At 38.3% G+C, this 20,554-nt stretch overlaps 1 protein-coding gene across 3 annotated transcripts in view; it reads right to left on the bottom strand.

The window, feature by feature from the left end:
• Window positions 1–722: 722 nt before the first annotated feature.
• The window catches only part of LRRC28 (leucine rich repeat containing 28), a 52,332-nt gene continuing 32,500 nt past the window's right edge, over window positions 723–20,554 (bottom strand). The window contains exons 7-11 of one of the 3 annotated variants that reach the window (XR_008489255.1): window positions 15,018–15,120; window positions 10,595–10,770; window positions 7,839–7,998; window positions 3,839–4,940; window positions 723–748 (exon numbers count right to left, since the gene is read on the bottom strand). Coding sequence is in view for 1 of the 3 variants with exons in the window: in XM_054387855.1 (XP_054243830.1) it covers window positions 4,868–4,940; window positions 7,839–7,998; window positions 10,595–10,770; window positions 15,018–15,120 (512 nt within the window). In the remaining 2 variants the exon portion in view is untranslated. Of the gene's footprint in view, window positions 749–3,598; window positions 4,941–7,838; window positions 7,999–10,594; window positions 10,771–15,017; window positions 15,121–20,554 lie in introns of those variants that run through there. The other 2 variants (XR_008489256.1, XM_054387855.1) reach the window with 2 other exon arrangements.

Here is a 20,554-nt window from a genome sequence, read left to right as displayed (position 1 = left end):
CTAGGAGAAGAGATGCTTAATTTCTACTTATTTTTAGCAACTTTGTTCCTGTATTTGTTAGATGAAGGGAAAAAGCTGCTGAATGTGGTTTAGTAAGCAATACATGAACCATAGCCACATCTCTGGACTATCAGGCTGGCACTTAATGCAGCCCTATTGAAAGTTCTTTTTCTTTGGATAATCACAGAGGGGTCTAGAGTACAGTTTCCATATGGGTTTTGTTCCCATTATGCAAGACCTGGTGAGCTATATTGTCTGAGGCAAAGGGATTAAGTGAAGTGAATTGTTGTTTTGGGCTTGGTACTAAGAAGTGTCTTCACCCCACCACTCCAGCTCTGGGACAAGAGACTTGTTAGGTTATTACTATGCAAATGAACTGAAATGTAAATTAAATGTTACATCCTAACATACCTACCTCTTAATAGCCCCAGGAGCAAGAATTTAGTTAAATTTAATGGACGGTAATTCTATCCAAAAATATAGTTTATTAACAAGCACATATAATAAATTGCACCACTAACTTTAAATAAAAATCTAGCAAGCTCACCTCCACACTAAGTGACACATGGTTAATACAGAGCAAAAAAAGCAATACACATATGCTTTCAACAGACATAGAACAAACTCAATTGCAATCCAAGTTCAAGTTGTAATCCAAAGAAGGGCACATAAAAGCAAAAGCAATGAAGATTTGACATGAACCTCACCATTTCTTTCCACCAGACCTTCAGTCTCTTACAAAATAGGTCTGTAATACAAAAAGTAATAAAAACTCTGGATTCAATTTACTCAGCCTCTTCCATCACAGGTTAACTACAACATTTTGCAACAAGGTGAGTAGTATTAAGAGGGAACTAAGAAGCAAGGATAGTTATGTCTTGGAATTATGTAAGTTCAGCTGCAGATACAGAGGCTGCCTAGCAGCACGTATGAACTTCAGTGTCAACGTCCCAGTTATTGCAAGAAATACAAATATAGTGAAACACGTTCTCTCTCAGCAATTAAAACTTGATTCATTCTCCCCTGACATGAAGAGAAATGTTCTTCTGTTATCAGTGGTACTCTGCTGGGGGCTGCAGTGCCCTTCCAAAAAAAACCCCAAAGAGTCACCCTTTCTACTGAAAGGTTTGTCACTCTCCAGCCTTCAGCTTGGCTATGATTTTATGTCAGTAAAACCTGACACGCCGTTACCACACAGGTCTCGGAACAGTCTCGTCCTCCCTTCATGCCAGAAAAAAGGATTCAGCAGAATTTGATACATAAGAACTGAAGCCAGCTTGGCAATAAACAGCTCCGCTCTGCTCAGCATAAGATCTTAACCTCACCACAATGGAGTAAATAGAAGGTTTGTAATAAACTTCAGTAAGAGCCCAAGAGAAGCATCAGACCAAACCAGAAAAAATACACCCTTCTTGATATTAGACCTTGTTCTCGGCACAGGAAAGAGGGCATTTGTATTTCTGACCCTCTGGGGGAGTAACAGAAAGGTTCCCAAGAGCAGTGATCCAAATGGAAGTGTCCACAGTGAAACCACTCAAGTAGTATTTTTAAACAAAGCCAGAAACTCCTCTGTTTCCTCTGTGGCAGAACAGAAAATTCTCTCTAAGCACTAGGGTCCCAGTTTTAGTAACATGGTGCCTGTCATCACAACAAACAAAAATTACGCCTCTGCTCCCTAATCACACCAGCAATTAATCTTTACTCTGAGAAATTTTATAGCAGTAACAATGGGTTCAAGACTTACTTTCTCTCATTTCTATCCTGCAATGTCCTCTTTATAATGTCTACCAAAAACCCCAAAATCACCAGAAACTTCTCCTCCTCACACTCTAAGCAGAGTTAAGATCTACCTTCATGACAAAAATCAGTTTAAAAATTATGACTTTTTTTTTTTTTCCAACTGCTGGAACCAGACTTTTTGCAGGAGAAATTTCTCTCAGTGTGAACCTGATGAATCAACTCAAGCAATCAAAAACTACCTAGAAATAAAACACACTGAAGGAAGTCCAAGTGTTGTAACATTTCCTATTGAAAAATGATGCATAGTTCAATCAGCAACAAGCTCTCTCTCTCTACTGCAACTTGCACAGTTGGCTCTCATGGTAGCTACTTCTGAAATGCTCTTACAGCACACCAACTTTAGAAAAATTTGAACAAGTGAGAATGGAGTTATTTTAATCCTGAACAATATCAGCCAATGACAGGGATGAATACAAACACTGTTTGCATAAAAAGAAAATACATCAGAGAAACATGAATTTAAGCTGCATTTTCAGTCTGTATCTTGGCTTTTCTCTTCCTTGTTTTATAAAAATAGGGTATGACATTTCAGCATCAATTGCTTATGTAAGAAATTTATTCATCAAACATTCCTTTCTTGAAATATCACCTATTAAAATGTTAGCTAAGATTCATCCCACTTATAGAAAAAAACTAGAATTTTGTCTGAACTGCACTTGTAGACAGTAATAGACTGATATGAACTCAAAAACTAGATTATGAAAAAAGAAAAAGTTTAGAAAAAATAAAATAATCAAGCTCCACTCGTTGACTTTTATTGCCTTACTGTCTCACTCTCAATAAAACAAACACCAAAGTCTTTCAGCTGATCAAAAGATACAGCTTCAAGATTTAACTGTGTTTGAAAGGCTGTAAGTTACTATAAAAGGAGGACAATAAATTCCAACAAAACAGAGGAACAGTAAAAATACTGAAAATTCTTGATCAGTGTATTGTATCAACAATTAGTATTTGTAACACTACCACAGTTCTCTTATCTTCCAGTTCAAAAAAATGGATTCTGTACTGTACTTGCACATTTCTGATAAAGGTGTGACTCCACATGAGTAATTTACATGTCAGTTGTGTAGTACTGAAGGAAAGAAAAAAACCTGAAGATTCCTTCTGCTGCTTTGGCAGTAAACCCCACTGGGTAGGAAAGCCTGGTAGGGGTACCAACATTGAAACAAACTAGTGAAATGAGAGAGTCAGAAATCTAATAGCACAAAGCCTGGTTGGACATGGCTCTTTCCCCTATTGCAAAGCAGATTTAATAAATGGGATTTATTTTAGAAACTTTCACAATTCTTAAACAGTAGATGATACTTGCATTCCTTAAGGATTAAATTCTACATTTCTTAATGCTAATTCAACTCTCTAAAACCAACCCAATAAAACCAGCAAAGCTTTTACAAGTAACAAGCACAGCCTAAAAATTCCACCCTCAAAACTTGCTTTTTGGTACCCTTTTAAGCTCTTAAAGGTATTCTATTTATTGAAGAGATGCCAGGAAGCCTGCAATGGGAGCAAAAGCTTCTTTGGCAAAACGAAAACATTTTAATGCCTACTCCCTTCGAAGTATGCACACCTCACCACAACATATGCTAATACACTACCAAATAAGTCTCTTTATCTTGCCATTTTTATAACAAACTGTTTCATTCATATCTATTTCAGCTTGTAACTACCTACTGCACAGAGCACCACACTGTGCTAAATCAACAAGTAGTTTGTAACTATGAAATAGAACATAATAAAGAAAAAGGAACATATTATATAAAAAAAAATATGTTCCAAAACAAGTTAGGAGGGGCTAATTTTGTGTAAACTGTTTCAATATAAAATTAGAATTTTAAGTACTGCAGGCAATTTTGGGCCTTTTTTCCCCCCATCCTTTGTCCTTTGTTTAAGATGAACAAGAGCTAAGAAAAAATGAATTTCCACAAATAGGACAGCGAGTGGGAATTTACATTAAATCTGCTGTTAATACAGGAAAACAAGTGTTGCAGCCCTTCTGTGAAGATACCTAGGTGTGCATATGTACATGTTATACACATACCTCTACCTCTCCCTGGATTTCCAGCCTTCCTCAAGGCACACACTTCACACTCCACGCACACACTTCCAAACACCAGCTAAATGCTGAATCTAGAAAAAGATGAAGACCGACTCTTCACATATCTACAGTCTGCAACTGCAAAAATAAATACAGATAAATATTTGCTATTATAATACTAGATTGTTTTTTCCAAGTGAAATTGATACTTTAAGTCATCTTCTTCCTGCAAAACCCAAAGAAGCAAAAGGGGAAGTGCTTTCAAAAATAAAGAACTCGAGTGGTGAAAATAAAGGAAACACACCCTCAAACATGCTGGAAGCAAGACCACTCAGGGCAGACACCAGCCTTCTTCACCGAAACAGGGCCTTTAGTCTCCAGACATATTCTAGTTACTCCAGTTAAATCAGTGTGGTTTCTAATGATACCAGAAGGAAAGATCTGCCTGTAAGAGGTGGATTTAAATACCACAGTTAAGTGTGGAAGACTTGGTATACAACTGCAGTAACTCTACTGGGGAAATTATTAAGATGGGAGGGAGAAAATAAAGATAAAATCTATGCAAAAGTCACTTGGATCCATCAAAACTTCCTGTAGGCTTTGATCTATACACCTAAATCCAGCTGTAGGGGTGAAGAGGATGGGGAGGGAGTAGTGAAAACTTTTTTGTCATAATTGAACCTTCCCCCCCCTGCTCCATTAGAGGAATAAAAATGGCCTCAAATGATGCAATGGTTCAACCTGAAGAGAGCCACAGTCGAAAAACACTGGAAATCCTAAAGTCAGAGCTTGTGAATTTGTTTGGTTTGCATGCTGTCCTGGAGGAGAAAGAAGTTAATACGTTTAAAAGCTTGGTATTTACAATTCCAAAAAGTTTGTGGAGTTCATCCAAATTTGATAGGACAGGATTTAAGTGCCTCTTAGTGTTCCCAACCGGGCACTTCTGCTTTGGCACAGGCGCATGCACAGGATTCCAGTACCAATGGGATACAATGGCTAATGCAGCTTAAACTGGCAGCGCTCCTGAGCTTATCAACTCAGCAGGTCAAAAGTCTGCAGACACTGGGTGGAGCAGCAGTATGCCACAAAACTAACAGTTGTCCTCCTAGAAAAGAAAAAGGGGAGGGGAAGAAAACAGTTGTCAGTAAAGATTAAAGCTGCTGGCCCCATGCCAGAGCAGATGATCTCCGGCTCATAAATTACAGGATTAGCCCATCTCACCATTTCAGAAAAAGGAGGTTCATTTGCTCTAAGACTGCCTAATATATAGTCAGGACAACACTGCAGGGGTTCTCAAAAAACCTTCTGGTTTCTCATGTACTCAGTTTAAAGCAGCAGCATGTGGTTTTTCTTTCTGCAGAGGGTGTGGCAGTGTTACAGCCAGTAGGTTTAATAGCTAAATGCTTCAACTCCGCTCATGTGTTTCTTAAATTACTGCTGGTAGGCAGAAAATGACTGAAGTCCAGTGTCCTCCTTTGGTTCAGTCGAGTGAACGTGGGCCCAGATCTTCTGAAAGGACAATCGACAGGCATTGCTGTCTGCCACATTGTGGCAGGTTTCTACAGCAGGGGTGGTAACATGAAAGCCCGATACCAACCTCGCTGTGCTCATTGTGACCCTCCTCCTGCTCCCTTCCTGGCAGGGACCTAAATATCTGCTTCAAAAATGTTGAAAACTGCTCTTCTCTAACCCAGAAATCACACTTTGCCCAGTGCTCATGTCATCTGTGCTTTTTCAGATACAGAAATCCAGTTCAACACTAAACTATCCTTTCCTCTAAGAGGACACAGAACATGATCTGGAAATCCAGACAGAAGTTACTGGCATGGATGTGGCACGTGCTATCAGTGCTGTTCAAACATTCAGGATCCCTACCCTGTGTGTTTTCATGGTCACTGTAAGCTCTTCAGAAGAGAAACGCTGCCCTTCACATCTTTCTAAACCAGCTATCACACTTCTACAATTCCATATAATCTTGCCATGTCAAGAGTACGAGCTCCAGAGATCAGGAGGAGACGCTGCCCTGTTAAGATCTCCTTTTCTGTGGATTTGCATAAGCTACTTAAGACTGCATTCATTAAGGCATTTTGCAGAACACAGTACATTATTACCTAAGAGAGGGAATGATAACCCTTTCCTAAACAAGTGATAATCATGCAGAAATACATCTTTTCAATTAATGTATTTTAGAAGGTTAATACAGTGTTATTCCACAATTGCCCCATGGTATGTTTTTATTGACTTGTAACTTCATGAATTCCTAAAGGTGTCTGTCTATCATCTTGTAACTTAAGTTCTACAAAGAGCAAAGGTTAGTAATTCTATAGAAAGGAGAAGTTCTCTACTCCAGTTCAAACTCTCTCGCTGTCAGTTTATTTCAGATAATACAAGGATTTAGTGACCAGCAAGTATTTTTCCATCACTTTCTTGGAAAATTATAGTGTTCAATGCTTGAAATAAATTCTTTACAGCATGATTATAACACCTTATGCCACTCTGAATATTAAGACTGTAATGTAGAAGCCATTTATTTCACTCAACATGAACGCCAATGAATTTCAAGGTATGAGTGAAGTGTGACAGAATGGCAAGTTGAAGTATGCAATCTCTACAATTAGATCTTTCTAAGACTTTTCCCAAATAGCATTTATTTAGCCTTCTGGCTGCTGTCCAGATTCGGCATACCTAGGGTGTTTTCATTTCATAATGCTGAATTGCCAGCAAATCAGATTCTTATGCCAAAAAACTCACAGCAAAATGTTGCTGTGGAAAACAGGCACCATGGACCTGAGTCACCACTTTGTCTCTCCTTTTCTTTAAGTTCCTTCTACTGAAAAGCAGTTGATTGTTATGGAAGATAACTATCACATCAATGGATTTCAGCAAGACAAGAACTAAGTGGCATTCTTGTCACTTATACACATCAACAAGTACTTTCAGAATGACTGGTTTTCAAAGCACCTTTCTTTTCTGCTCCCCACATTCAGGCATATGCTTTGTCATTAACGCCTTGATTTTCTAAACAGAACCTGAACATCACATTTGCTTCTTTAACTCCAGGTGACTTTTCTTTAAACCATACTTATTAGGCTTCAAATGATATTGTACTTTTGTTCAAGTAAAACCAGTTTAAATATTTCTGATGATGCTTTTCCATTGCACAAAGTGGCTTTATTGATGGTACGGCTCATGGTAGGCTACACTATCAACTCAGACTGTCTAAGAGCAGTTAAGGAAAGAATCACTGCAAAGCAATCAGTGCTCACCTTACAGATATTTTAAATCTCTGTCTACATTAGGGCAATGTTATCTGAAGCATATCCCAGTTTTGAGTCCCTTCTATGACTGTACTGTCCAGCAGGCCAGGAAGTCTGTGTAGACTTGTCTACTTGACTTGTGAATACTGCAGACCCATTCACAACTGCTAAAACCATAAAAACTGAAATATTGTTAAACAGATATACTGCTATGAAATGTGTGTTACAATGCAAAATACCTCACAGGAAATCTCAAGGTAATTAGTGTGGTAAGGAAAAACAAGAGTATTTCACTGCAGAACATTTAAATTGAACTCTGGCTTTAGAGCTTTTCCCATCTTTAATCCTATAGCACTTTCACTTGGTGGTGGCATTCTCCTAAAGTTGGGGTTGAGACCATCACGAAGGTAATGGTGTTGGCTAATTTCCTTCCCAAGGCACAGAAGTGCCATGCATATGCTGCAGTACCACAACAAATAGGTCTATCCCATCCTACCAAAACCTTTCACTATCTTACAGCAGTCTGAAATAGGAAAGCGTGGTAGCCCTTGTTAAACAGTCCAACAGCAGTATTGCAGTTGTCTTGCAAACAAAAGACTTGACAACTTCTACATGCAATCATAGGACATGGGCTTTAGATCTGAAAGACTGCTAAGTTAAAAAAATTAAATCCTTAAGAAATCCTTTGTTCTATAAGGTGTGTTTCTTCTTAAATGAAACCCTAGTGTAATTTCCTTTATAATTACCCTTGATGCAATCCTGCCATTGGAGTTTCCCTCAAGGGAAAGAGCTTTGGGTAGACAATGGTAAACATAGGCTGGCTGCAGCGGTGGCAGTGTCCCAAAGGACAGTGCAGCAATTCCAAGAGGCTTTTGGGTAGTGAGATTGGAGTCAGAAAGTTCAAATCTAGAAGAAAAAAAAAAGGCTTGTAACAGAACAATTGCATGATCAAGTCAAACACAACAAATATGATCCATGAACAAGTCAGAAAATCAGCTGTCTTACATTTTGAAGACTTCGTCAAAAGAACAGCAAGGTAAAAACAATTACCACAATGAGGGTGCAACATGTGGTGCTTTCCATGATATAAGTTCAAAAAGTTAAAGTTGGATATCTAAGTTTAGCATCTGTAGGCATAAGATTAACTGCTATGAAAATATCATAGCAGAAGCAAATAATAAACCCCAGTAATATATAATAAAGCATTTTCAGACTCAAAGATGACCTAGACAGGTGTTTATTAATAAATAATAAATAAAATTCTGGAAAGGACATCGGTAGTATTTGACTGAAGTATTCCAGCAATCAGTCCAGCAGGATAGCTAAGCTCACTGAAAAGTCCCAATCTCAGAATCAGCAAAAACCAATCTGAAATATTCAGAATCACTTGAAATACAATCCAGCCCAGCAAAATTCTCACGGATCTAACCGAAGAGATCCCTCTAAAAAGATCAACACAGTCATAATCTCCTAGTGCACCCCTACATTTTACAAGGTGCCAGGGTCTTTTCCTGGGAAACAGCAATCACTTTCTCAGGCTTGGCCCAAGCCACGTAGTGTTTTATAAATGAAAATCAGCATGCTAACCTCCATTTGGAATCTGAGAGTCAGCCAAGACAGGTGAACGAGTTTAGGTGCTGAGTAATCATGACAAGATGCAGTACCTGATAAATGAGTTATGCCATATCACACTAGTTTCAACTTTCAAATGCTGTAAGTTTTAACCCTCCCCACACAGAATGTACCACAACAGCCTCAGCTGAGATGATGAGCATGAGAAATGGTACATTGGCGTCACATTCTGTAACCAAGTAAAGATCTTCAGAAAAGTAGTCCAGTTGCTGTTGCCATTCTTACCTAGCAGCCACCAAGTATTTAACAGCACCCTTGAAACCACAAATTTAAGTAGTGATAGATCAAATCTGCTACCTTAATCATATGTGCCACCTGCTTCCCTAGCACACCATTATCTTGCACCTGTCTGAACTATGCATTACTGCTGCCTCACTGAAATGAGGGTGTTGCCAGTGGTAATGCACATAGCCTTTAATAAGGTCACTCAGAATAAGATCTGTATGTGTATGTATATGTAAATATAGGAAAAAAATCTAAATAGTACAGTGTAGCAAACTAAAAGTAGGCAAGATAGTTAAAAACACGTTTTACCATCTCCAGGTTTTGTCTCTTGGCTGCAACTAGGTACAATCCTCACAGCCTTGTATAAACCATCTACAAACCATTTCTTAAACCGATTTTTCAGTATCTTGCTAGTCCCACACCAAATTTCACCAACACCTTCAGAAACCACATTCACAGTCATATTCTAGCAACTATTGTACTACTGTGCAAGACACAGCCAGGTGAGAAAAGCAGTTACTGATGGTTTAGAAGATCTTGTACCTAGTGTTCCCAAACTCCTTTTCAGGCAGTCAGAATTTTGCAAATCACAGTGCAACAATATTCATCATTGTGTGATGCTGGTGCAGTTGGTACACTGATCTTAAACAAGCAGAAACCTGACCTCTCCTCACTTATGCAGAAATACAACACACACACCACCAAGAACTGGTCAGTCAGTACATTCATTATGTCAGTAAATACACTTTCCACAAAGCAGTGTCATTTCCTTTGAACACCTAACACTGTAGTTATCCCACTCCTCCACTTCCTGTACAGTCTATTTGCTGCAGACCTCCTTGCACACTTTTCCTAGCAAAGGAATAGTCCAGCAGTTACAATTTCCTCCAGTGGCCATGGTAAGAGTGACGACTCATCACAAAACCTCTTAATCTTTTTATTGTATCTCTCTACCTTTCTGCTTTCCACTTTCACCTCTAAAGCTGATGGTCTCTCAAAATGCCATGAATAGGGGGGAGTCACAACACTTCTAAATCTGATAGAACTGGCATCTGCAGGTTATCATCAGATATTGCTAACGCATGTGGTACATGATGCATAACCAGATGAGCCAAAGGCCACTTTGGAATGAAGAGTCTGAATTGGGGCAGAACTAAAACAGCTCAGCTGTCATGCTGTACTGACATGGCCACAGGCTGCTAACATTTCTTTCGCCTTAGGTATAACAAGTCTGCCAGTTTAGGAGCATGCTGCCTGGCGAGAAGTTGCATTGTTGACTGATGCATCTTGCCTCAGGAACTGTATTTCTCATCTGTATTTTCCATTAAAGAGTTTCTCCTGCAAAAAGCATCCTTCCTTATACAGTCCTCAGGTAAGAAAACATTTGTAACACCTCTCGACCTTAGAAATAGTCTTTGGATTTCTGTTGTTGGTTTTTTGGTTGGTTTTGTTTGATTGATTTCTTTTGTTTTTATATTGGATGTTTTTGTTCTGATACAGCATTTCAAACATAATTTGATTAAACAACAATTTAAAAATATTAATCCTAGACCAGATCTTGGAAGGGCTATTTAAAATGTTCCTATCACTGCCAGAAAAGCACTTCCATTCTTTTGGTAAACTGAAGAACACAGAAATTTCTTACCTTTTAAAAACCTGTAGTAGGTGTTATAGAGGGTCCTCATGGCCAACTCTTGCAAAGGCAGCACATGATCTGTTTCTGTTCCTATAGATTTCACCTCTGCAGGCAGGAACACAGTTAACTGGCCCGATGAAAAAGAGAGTAGTTTCACCTCTGAAACTTGAATTGGAGAACCACAACTAGGAGGACACAAGGTATTTAGAAAGTGATTAGAATAATAAAAACAACTTTAAGGGGTCTGAGCAGAACTAAATCATACAAGCAATTGCCCCATGTTGGGCACCAAAATATGAATTGTAACAGTGTGAGAGCTGAAATCCCCGTCCCACACTGACAATAACCAGGCTAGCTCAGTCTGGAAGCAAATGAAAGCTGTATTTACAAGCAAAACTATAATCTATGATGAAATGCAATTAATATGTACAAATATACACTATTCACAACATTTACAAATATGTACAATCAACACAAAAGTACAACCAAGCCCCCTTTGCTTCCCTCAAGCAACGTTTCCCCAAGGGGCCTCCCCCCCAGCCAGAAGGACTCCCCGTAGATCCCCTTGGCAGAAGGCAGAGAGTCAAGAAGCAGAGAGGCTGTTAGACTTATCTTGTCAAGGTCAGCATGTTATCTTCAGCCAGAAAAGAAGAAGCAGGCAGACAGAAGCTGAGCAAGCCAAGACTGCTCAACTCCCCAACCTTGATTTGAGTAGAGGTTCTTAAACATTTCTGTCTCTCCAATGGAAATGTTTAGAATAATCATTATTTTGCTTTCTTACACCCAATAGTGATTTATTTACATTCTTTCACTTTCTCTGCTCGAACTTGGTGAAGAAAAATTAAAAAGACAGTCTTAAAACCGTCACAAGGGGAAAGCCAGATGACCAACCCAAAGTATGCCTGATACTGTTCTTCAGTGCAGCACCCTTCAACGGTTCCTTGCAGAGTGAAATATATGCTGGAGTTGGACTAGACGACCCTTAAAGGTCCCTTTCAACCCAAACTATTTTATGACTGTGCTAACACATTTTCTGTAGATTCCCACCTTCTCTAATGTGCTAGCCATGGGATATCTGGACGTCTCTACTTATGAGATAACTTTCAAAAGCTGGAGAAAAAGAAAACACAATCCCAAGGAGGTGAACCAAGTGCACTGTGTGTCCCTGACTTTGCCAACACGATAATCTTTTTAGCCCCTGAATGCCATCATTATTAAATATTTCACCAAGGGGAGCAGTTTCATACCCAACAGTTGGCTTCACGTGTTTTAGATCAACCAGTTGAGAATAGTAAAGGATTTCTCAACTATAGTACATGGGTGATTCTTTAATATACCCTTCCCCATCCACAGAGCTCCCTTGGAGGGTGCAGAGGATTAAGTGAAGAGGAAAAAGAACAAAAACAAAACAAAAAAGAACAGCCTAAGTTGTAGTGCAAAGATACCGTCATAAATCTGCTAGCTTTGTCCTTTATAAATCATATAAGGAAGAGGAAGGTTATTAGGATCCAAGGAGAGAAACTTAGCTTTTGTAAAAATAATAACTCTTTACATGATCCCTGTTGCAAGCTATCATACCAAAGAGACATGCATAGGAAAATTCTACTAAGAGGTTGGGGAAGTCAACAGGGGAATTGGAATTGTTTATGACAAATTAAATTTGAAGCCAAGAGCAACTTGTTAGGGCCAGTCCTAACAAATGGAACAGAAACACAAATTTGTCAGCCTTCCCAGATATTGGACCTAAAACTGAGGTAACTACATTCAACCTTATTTGATGTGAAAGAAATCTCATAGTACTTCTCTGATAACAAAGAATCTCATCTCTTCCGATTAAAGGAAAAACAGCCCAGAGAAACAGGAAAAGAAGAGCAGCATCAAACATTAAGTCAATAAACCCCTTGTTTAATACTTTCCCACAAACCGTTAATGGGATTAATATTTATTATTGGAAAGCAGAGATCAAATATTCCAACAATCCATTCCCAGGCAATCCATACCCAATGCATTAGCTACCATAACAGATAAATCTATAATGATGTATTTTCGAGCTATAAACCCCTTAGCAGCCTAGCTAAGAGACACATCCATGAACTCACTGCAGTTGCTCCAGTTCAGAGCTGAGCCATGTGGTCTACTTTATGTAAAGGGTGAGTCTATTAATGTCAGACCACAACACTGAAAACCAAAGTTAACAAGCAACACAGGCCATCAAGAGGAGTAATCTAAGAGATATACACCCTTAAATCAAAATGGATGAAGGGAATGAACCTCAACCTATGAGTAATACTGGGTGCAAGAACAAAGCATTAAAGAAAACCTACACAAAATCCATGGGGGTTAAAAAGTGGAATAGTGGATGAGCTAACTAGCTAGAACAAGTGGAGCTGCAGAAGAACCCTGGTGAATAAGTAATGGGGGAAAAAAAAAAAAAAAAAAAAAAGCTGTGACCACCTATTGGCTGCCTTCAACAAGACTGACAGATACCTAGCTGGAGACTCTGAAATCCAATCTGCAAAAAATAAGATCGAAATTTATTCTGAGTGATGAGATCATCACCTCTTATATAAAAGAATTTTTCAGTCAGTCTGACTGCAGAATTCCCAGACAGAGATTCATTAATTACACAATGCAATTTATATTCTATTTTCAGAAATTTAGCTTTATGTTAGTAACAGCAGCATGCCGTATTTTATTCTCCAGTGAATGACCAGACTGAGCACTAAAGCCTGGATCTTCAGCTCTCTCCTCATCCATGAAAACCTTGCACTGGTCACTAATGCTTTCTTGGAAGGAACAGAGGAATTCTTCACATAACTATAACTACATAATTTTCGTCACTCAGCACATGACGAAATAAACCCTTTGGTTTCTTAATAAAATATATAAAGTGCTCTTCCCGTGTTGAAAAGTTTCCTTAAAAATTATCTTTGATGTTTCAAGATGGTTTCACAACATAAAGACAAATACTGTTTGGTATACAAGTGTTATTTTGCTTACTAAAAATAATTCAGTTTATTCTTTATTATTAAGGGGCATTTTTAATTTTATTCCACAGAAGCATTAGAAAAATTAATTTCATTGCAACACCTGCAACCTTTTTCATCTCTCCTATATCAGATTTACAGTACTCTCCACCAGAAATACTAGTGGCTAGCGTCACCAGCAGTGTACATGTAATGACAGCAAAAAGAATTGTTAATATCTTGACAAAAGGTCAATGCAAAGATAATTTTTTTCAAGTGAGTAAGAAATTACCATTACCAAAGAAATAAAGACACAGTCGTTCAAAATGACCTGAAATAGGTAGGTGAGCTGGACCAAACTTGTTGGAGTATTTCCTGCACTATCACTAGTGTTTTCAGTCACAAACAATACAGTTCTACTACCATTACTGTCAATTTAATGTCTGTCATTCCATTTACAGCCAGTTCTGAAAGAACAAGGACTAGAATTCTTTTTTTTTGTGAAAAATAAAATTAATAGAATTTGGAGGCTGCACACAGTTCAGCAAAATTATAATCCAACTGCAAGTATTTAAATATCACACAACCAGCTGACACAGAAATATCAAAAAACCTTAAAATGCCAAGACTCAGCAGCTCACATATTGCAGGAGAGTGCAGGCTGCAGAGAGGAAATTTATATTTAATGCGAGATTTGCTGAAAGCGAGCATACCAGAAATTTATAATTAGATGGTAATGGGGACAATCCTCTTCTGATCAGTTTTACACCAGTAAAGCTCCATTCATCAGTGGTACTGATCCTAATTTATGCTAGTGTCAGTGCAGAAAGAATTAAGCTAGTGTCCTAGACAGACCGCTCTTTTCTCAGATCCTAACCACAAACATGAGACAGCCTAGGATATTTTTAAAATCCACATGTAAAAATATACCTGTCAATCCCTAATTCCTAAAAGAAGTTCTTATTTTAGTCAGTAGTTCCAAGACCTACAAGAATCTGACACTAAGATGTAAAATAAGTGAAGGGGCTGTATGTGATATTCCAAGATACGGCCCATAATTCACTGTGAGAATTTATGAAACACATAGATGCTGCTACACATGTAAAAAACATTTTGTTCATTCTTTAGTTCTGGAAATTCTCTGAAGCCTGAATTTTTGGCCAACCCTTAAACATAGCTAGGATTCAGCTTTAAGCCTTTCATTATCATTACAAATTGCTTCAGGATAACTGTACTGCCTGTTACAGTTTAATACTAAAATATCGTAAGTAAGTCAGCAATTAATACAGAAGATTTATTGCAAAAATAAAACAGAACTGGGAGCTGCAATAATCTCCTAAAACTAACATCAGTTCTGAATCAATCACAGACATACAAAAATAATCAGTTGTATCACACAGGAAGATATTTATGAGAAACGTTACGAGGAACAAGTATGTGCGACAGCCGAATTAATTCATACCTACCCACTGCAACCGATGACTTTATTATACAGATAAGATGGGAGACCTTTCAGATGAATGTTGTTATCCACGTAGACATACTGCAGCTCCCGAGAACGACCTAAATCTGGGTTTAGAAAACAAGAAATGCCAGGAGGAGAAGGGATGGCATAGTGACAATTATAAGCAAGGCAATTCTCTTTAATTATAAGTAAGATAATCTGACTCAATGCAAGCAAACATAAATTAGTAGTTCTTGGTTGCAAAATTTCAGCCAACAGTTTTATTATGGCTGAGCCAAAAAGCTGGTTAGAAAATAGCATTTAAAATAACTACCCCAACCCAAAACTCCTTTTCAGTAACCCTGAAAATTTCATTGTAAATAATTAAATCCAAACATTGACAAACTCTGAAGTCAGTTTGAGGAAGCAAAGGGACAATCGATTTCAGTTCCACAGCCCATACTTCAAGCTCGTAAGGTCAAATCTGTTTTCACTAACTGGCCTCACATCACTGAAATCACAGCTCCACTATCTTTGGTAAAGTGGTAAGGATGTAGAAGAATCTGGCCTGTCTCACTCTTTGTTTTCTCCAAGAAGAGATACTTGTCTAAATATGTTAGCCATAATCAAATACAAATAGTAATCACTCGAAACAAGTCTCCGTGATGGTGCAAATTACAGCACACAAGAAAATATACAAGCATTAAACTGCAGGATATTATACAACAAAAGCTGTGGCTACAAGTAAAGGATCAATACATCTGAAGGCGTGCTTTTTAAATGATGTATGTTAAAATATTTATGGCTGGCAGTCAAAAGGACCAAGTACAGCATATTTAAGCAATACCTTCCTGGAATAGAAATAGGTATGTACATACCTCCACAGATAGGACCATAAAGATAAGGAATAATTTTATTTTGTTCCCAAAATTCAAGTGGGAAAAATTGAAAGGGAAATTTTAGGCTTCCAGGAAGAATTCTTGGAAACAAGAATTTGGCTTATTAGCAAGATCTAGTAAGGACTAAAATTGTCTATCAGTAGAAGTGAAAAACACACTAAATGTGAGAAATACAGAAAGACAGAGCAAACAGTGAGTTAAAAAGAACAGCCTAAAAAGAGTTTTGAACTGGAAAGAAACATGCCACATAGGATAATCTGGGTAGCCCATTCCACCTGCAGCTCCCTATGCCACTCAAGATACTGGATTAGGGAAAGAGATGTGTGTGTTTTACAGATCAAGCGAGCAATGTCTCAAAGACTCTGCCTGGGAGGGGAGAGCTGCAACCCACATATACTGCATTATGAAAAAAAAAGAGTAATACAAAATAATATCTATTTGCCTTCCCAACTTCTTAAAATTTCATGAGTATAGAAACTAAGCAAGATAAACAAGCATTTGGCTGAATCAGTCACATTGCAAGACAATACTAATATTGACTAATTCTGACTTCCCATATTTATCAGCTGTCAGTTACCCTTGGTTAGGATAACCAAAGGAATTCACATAGCTTCTGTCCCTTTTGCAATTGTGGCCAAGAGCAGAATAAAAGTAACCATTTCCATGATATTTCTATTCATAAATTCTATTTGGAAGAATGATCTCTTATCATTCCCCACTATGACAACAGGCAGTATAATTCTTGCTTTATTACTGAGTAAAGCTTTATTGCACAGAAGAACTCTGGACACCACTTAGTGCAGTCAAAGCAAATGATATTTTGAGTGATCCCCTCCCAAATGTTTGCCCATCTTAAAATATACTGAATGTCTTCAGCTGTCACCCACTTGAGTAGCAGCTGTAAGCATCAGAAACATTAAAAGCTCATGCTGAAGAGGAGCTTCAGAGGGTGTCACATTATCTAATCTTTCATATAAAGAATAAGTGATGATATAAACAGAAAACAAATAGATTCCTTTTTCTGAAATAAAAATGTTAACATAGAAAACCTGAGCTTTGGGTATTATTCTTTTAATAGAAATCCTTGCCCTGCAACAGTCTATGGAGGTTTCAGGGCCATGATTTGGGCTTTGTTCAAACTGTACATCAGGGGCCACATTGAACCATCACAGGCTTCTCTGACCCTGTCCTGAAGACATTCTAGTTCACAGAGCTGCATCCATATACCGTCCTGCCACCAGAAACAAGTCCAAATATCTCTGCTGACTGATGGGCACTGCTGCTAGATGCTGCTCTGCATTGTTATGTGCTAACACCTCAAAAAGCTGATTTATTTTGGCTCAATATTGCAGGGCTGAAAATAGTTTAGTAAAATTCTGGGATATTTTTAGATGAAACAAAAACACTGTTATCCTACAATGAATAAAACCACTGCAAGACTGAGGCACTGTAACACCATAAAGTATTGTAAGGCTGGAAAAGAATCAGCCAATGAAATTTAAAGCAGATAGCATGTGTGTGGTACACCTAAGGCTTAGAGGACATCACCTCATGTTGCAGAAGCCTTTAGAAAACTTTGGGTTTCTGGGATAGCCTGAATGTGCTGCTGTTTAACATATTAATTTAGAGAATGGAAGAAATTTTTTTAAAGAGGCTCATCTTGCTCATTTCTACACAGATGTATGCAAATGGACTGAAAATCAAGCAAGTCAAAAAAAAGCTCTAAAGCTGTTCTTTTCATATGCGCTGAGGGGGGAGTTCGGCTGCATCTCATCTCTTCCCTCTGTCTTTATCTTATGCTATGTTTAGATTCTAAGTTCTGAGTTGACTGCATTTCCTAGGTAATTAAAGTAAATTTTTGGATGTTAGACAAAATATCTCAGTAGGAGAAATTCAATTCCCAAAGCCAAATAGCCTGTAACTAGAAATGTTCCTTCGATATAGTTTCTTTGCATTTAATAACCAAGTATTTTTCAGTCCCCAAAAGATTTTTTTCCAGTTTCAAACACTCTCTATAAAGTTTAAATTTAAATAAATCATCACTTTAAAAAGCTCTTTGTAATCCCATCCACATTAATTTTTGTATCAGTCAACAAATATTGTTAAAAAGTTCTCAAAATCCCCCATGCTTCTGAAGACCTTTGTAAAATAAGGATGCTGCCCATCTATGAAAAGGCTAAAGCTACAAAGAAGGTTTTCATGTGGCTTTTGCAAGCATTGTACTGTGTCTAAAACATTTCCACTTTCCTTCTTCCAGGCTCCTAGATCAAAGACCTTTCTCCCAGAAATGACCAAATGCAATGAGTCCTGAACAAACTCCAATTCTATTTTTTTTTCCTCCCTTTACTCTCTTTCTCCCTTTTTTTTTTTTTTTTCCCCTTAACCTCAGGGCCCTGGCATATGCATTCCACATGGCTGGAGATGGAACAAAAGCTCTTGTGTGTCTGCCCTGATGCTCTTTTAACCATACTGTGAGGGCAAGGACACAAAACCAGCATATACTGAGGTAGAATAAGACCTTTGTTTACTGTGTACTGATAATTATTAGCCCCTTTTCTTAACAAAAAAGTGCACATAAACCATCAATAAAGTGATGTAACACTGACTATGTGCTGTCATAACATCCCCTGTACTGCTGGCACACTTGAGAATTTATGGCCTATCTTAATTATACTTGTACTTTACTACATAAATCATTTTTATTTTTGCAATGTCATCAGATTGAAATTTCTGCTTGCAATGTAGTTTTCAGACACTGGAATATTTGCTAGTAGTAACATTTTAAAGTTAAATTTCAATCAAAGGATAAATCACATTATAAGCAGACTGATACAAAATTATCAGTAGTTCCACTGAAGAACAGCATTCCTAAGATCATTTATTAGGGCAACACAAAAGCTACACTGACAATAACAGGGCTGTCCAGGAAGCAGTTTCCTTTTCAACTTACACAATTTGGGAGCTTTTAAAAAATAAATTGATTGGGAAGGTCCAAAGGCTCAGATCCACAGAGCCTTGTTTATTTGAATACTGGAATATTCAACACCTAAGAGATAGTATTTATTTGTTTTTAATGCTGGCATATTAAAGAGTTAAATATATTCTGCAGAACAAATAACTAATTCATTATTGCTCACCCATCTGCTTGTTCATGTACCCGTTCTGAAAGTCAGCAAGTGGCATCAGGTATTATTATTGTATTTTGTAAAATTGATCACTGGTGTCATACTTCTTTTTCCATTCAAGACACACATGCCCACAAACTTAAAAGAATGTCCAGGACAAAATCCTATGAAGTACCTATGCAGCAGTGCTGTGAAAGCACTGTGCTATTGCTGCAATTAATCTTACACCTATCCATCTAGGACCAGGATAATGCAGATTTCCATTACACTTAACAAGAGACTCTACTGGCAGCATTAAGGGACACATTTAGCTGAGGAACGGATTCCTTGGCATAATAAATTTCAACCACCATATGAAATAAATAAATCGCACTTTTAAAAAGCATTAAGCAATATGTTCCAAACACATTTCTTCTAATATAGATGTGTTTAAAAGAGAGAGAGGAGAGGGGGGGGGGAGAGGGGGGGGGGGGAGGAGCGGGGAGAGGGGGGGGAGAGGGGGGGGGAGAGGGGGGGGAGAGGGGGGGGAGAGGGGGGGGAGAGGGGGGGGAGAGGGGGGGGAGAGGGGGGGGGAGAGGGGGGGGAGAGGGGGGGGAGAGGGGGGGGAGAGGGGGGGAGAGGGGGGGAGAGGGGGGGAGAGGAGGGAGAGGGGAGAGGAGGGAGAGGGGAGAGGAGGGAGAGGGGAGAGGAGGGAGAGGGGAGAGGAGGGAGAGGGGAGAGGAGGGAGAGGAGGGAGAGGGGAGAGGGGAGGGAGAGGGGAAAAAAACCCTGCACACTCTGTCAGGAGATGAATAAAATGTCTGCTTTTCAGCTTAACTCCCTAACTGAAAATTTGACATTTCTTGCTTCAGTATTGCTTGCAGGTATTTCTACAGTATCTTTCACTGTTATTTAATGTCCTGACTCAGTCATTAACTAGTAAAGTGAAGTTGAATGTACAAGTACACACAAAAACCACATTAGTCAACACGTGCAGCTAGCAGAAATAATGCTACAATCATGCGTTAACTACGCTAATACTCCAAGAAAAATATTTTCCTATACAGCTTAAGATAGATTTAATCTTTTTGCTTTTCAATGCACTAACTTTCTCCTCTACTTCATTTCATCATATCTTGACCATTCTGAAGCCTTCTGATTCTTCAGAGGAAGGATTAAACATTTACATTTATACTGGGCTGCTTTTCCTCTGAACTCTAGGATTTATGATTCAGTTTCATATCCAGAGATAGCAAATTATCTCCAAATGTTCACCAGTGAGTCACTATTAAGAACTACCGAACAAGGTCAATTGACAGACTTTGATGTTTCCCATTACTTTAAAATGCTCCTTTTGAATGTTTTGAACTTGAGGCTAAAAATAAAGAAAAAAAGAAGGTGTGTCATTATATTAGAGATTTATTTCCTCCTTTTGAACTTAAAACACTTCAGCAGATCTACGGCTCATCCAGGTCATGGCTTGCTCACAGATAAGCTACTAGCACAAAAGTAGCAAAAACTTTTACCCTTTTATATTACACATTTCATCCAACTGA

Source organism: Indicator indicator, chromosome 16 (assembly GCF_027791375.1).
Source record: "Indicator indicator isolate 239-I01 chromosome 16, UM_Iind_1.1, whole genome shotgun sequence".
NCBI classification, from domain to species: domain Eukaryota; kingdom Metazoa; phylum Chordata; class Aves; order Piciformes; family Indicatoridae; genus Indicator; species Indicator indicator.
Note: the sequence above shows the minus strand (reverse complement) of the source record. Positions and strands in the feature narration are given on the sequence as shown.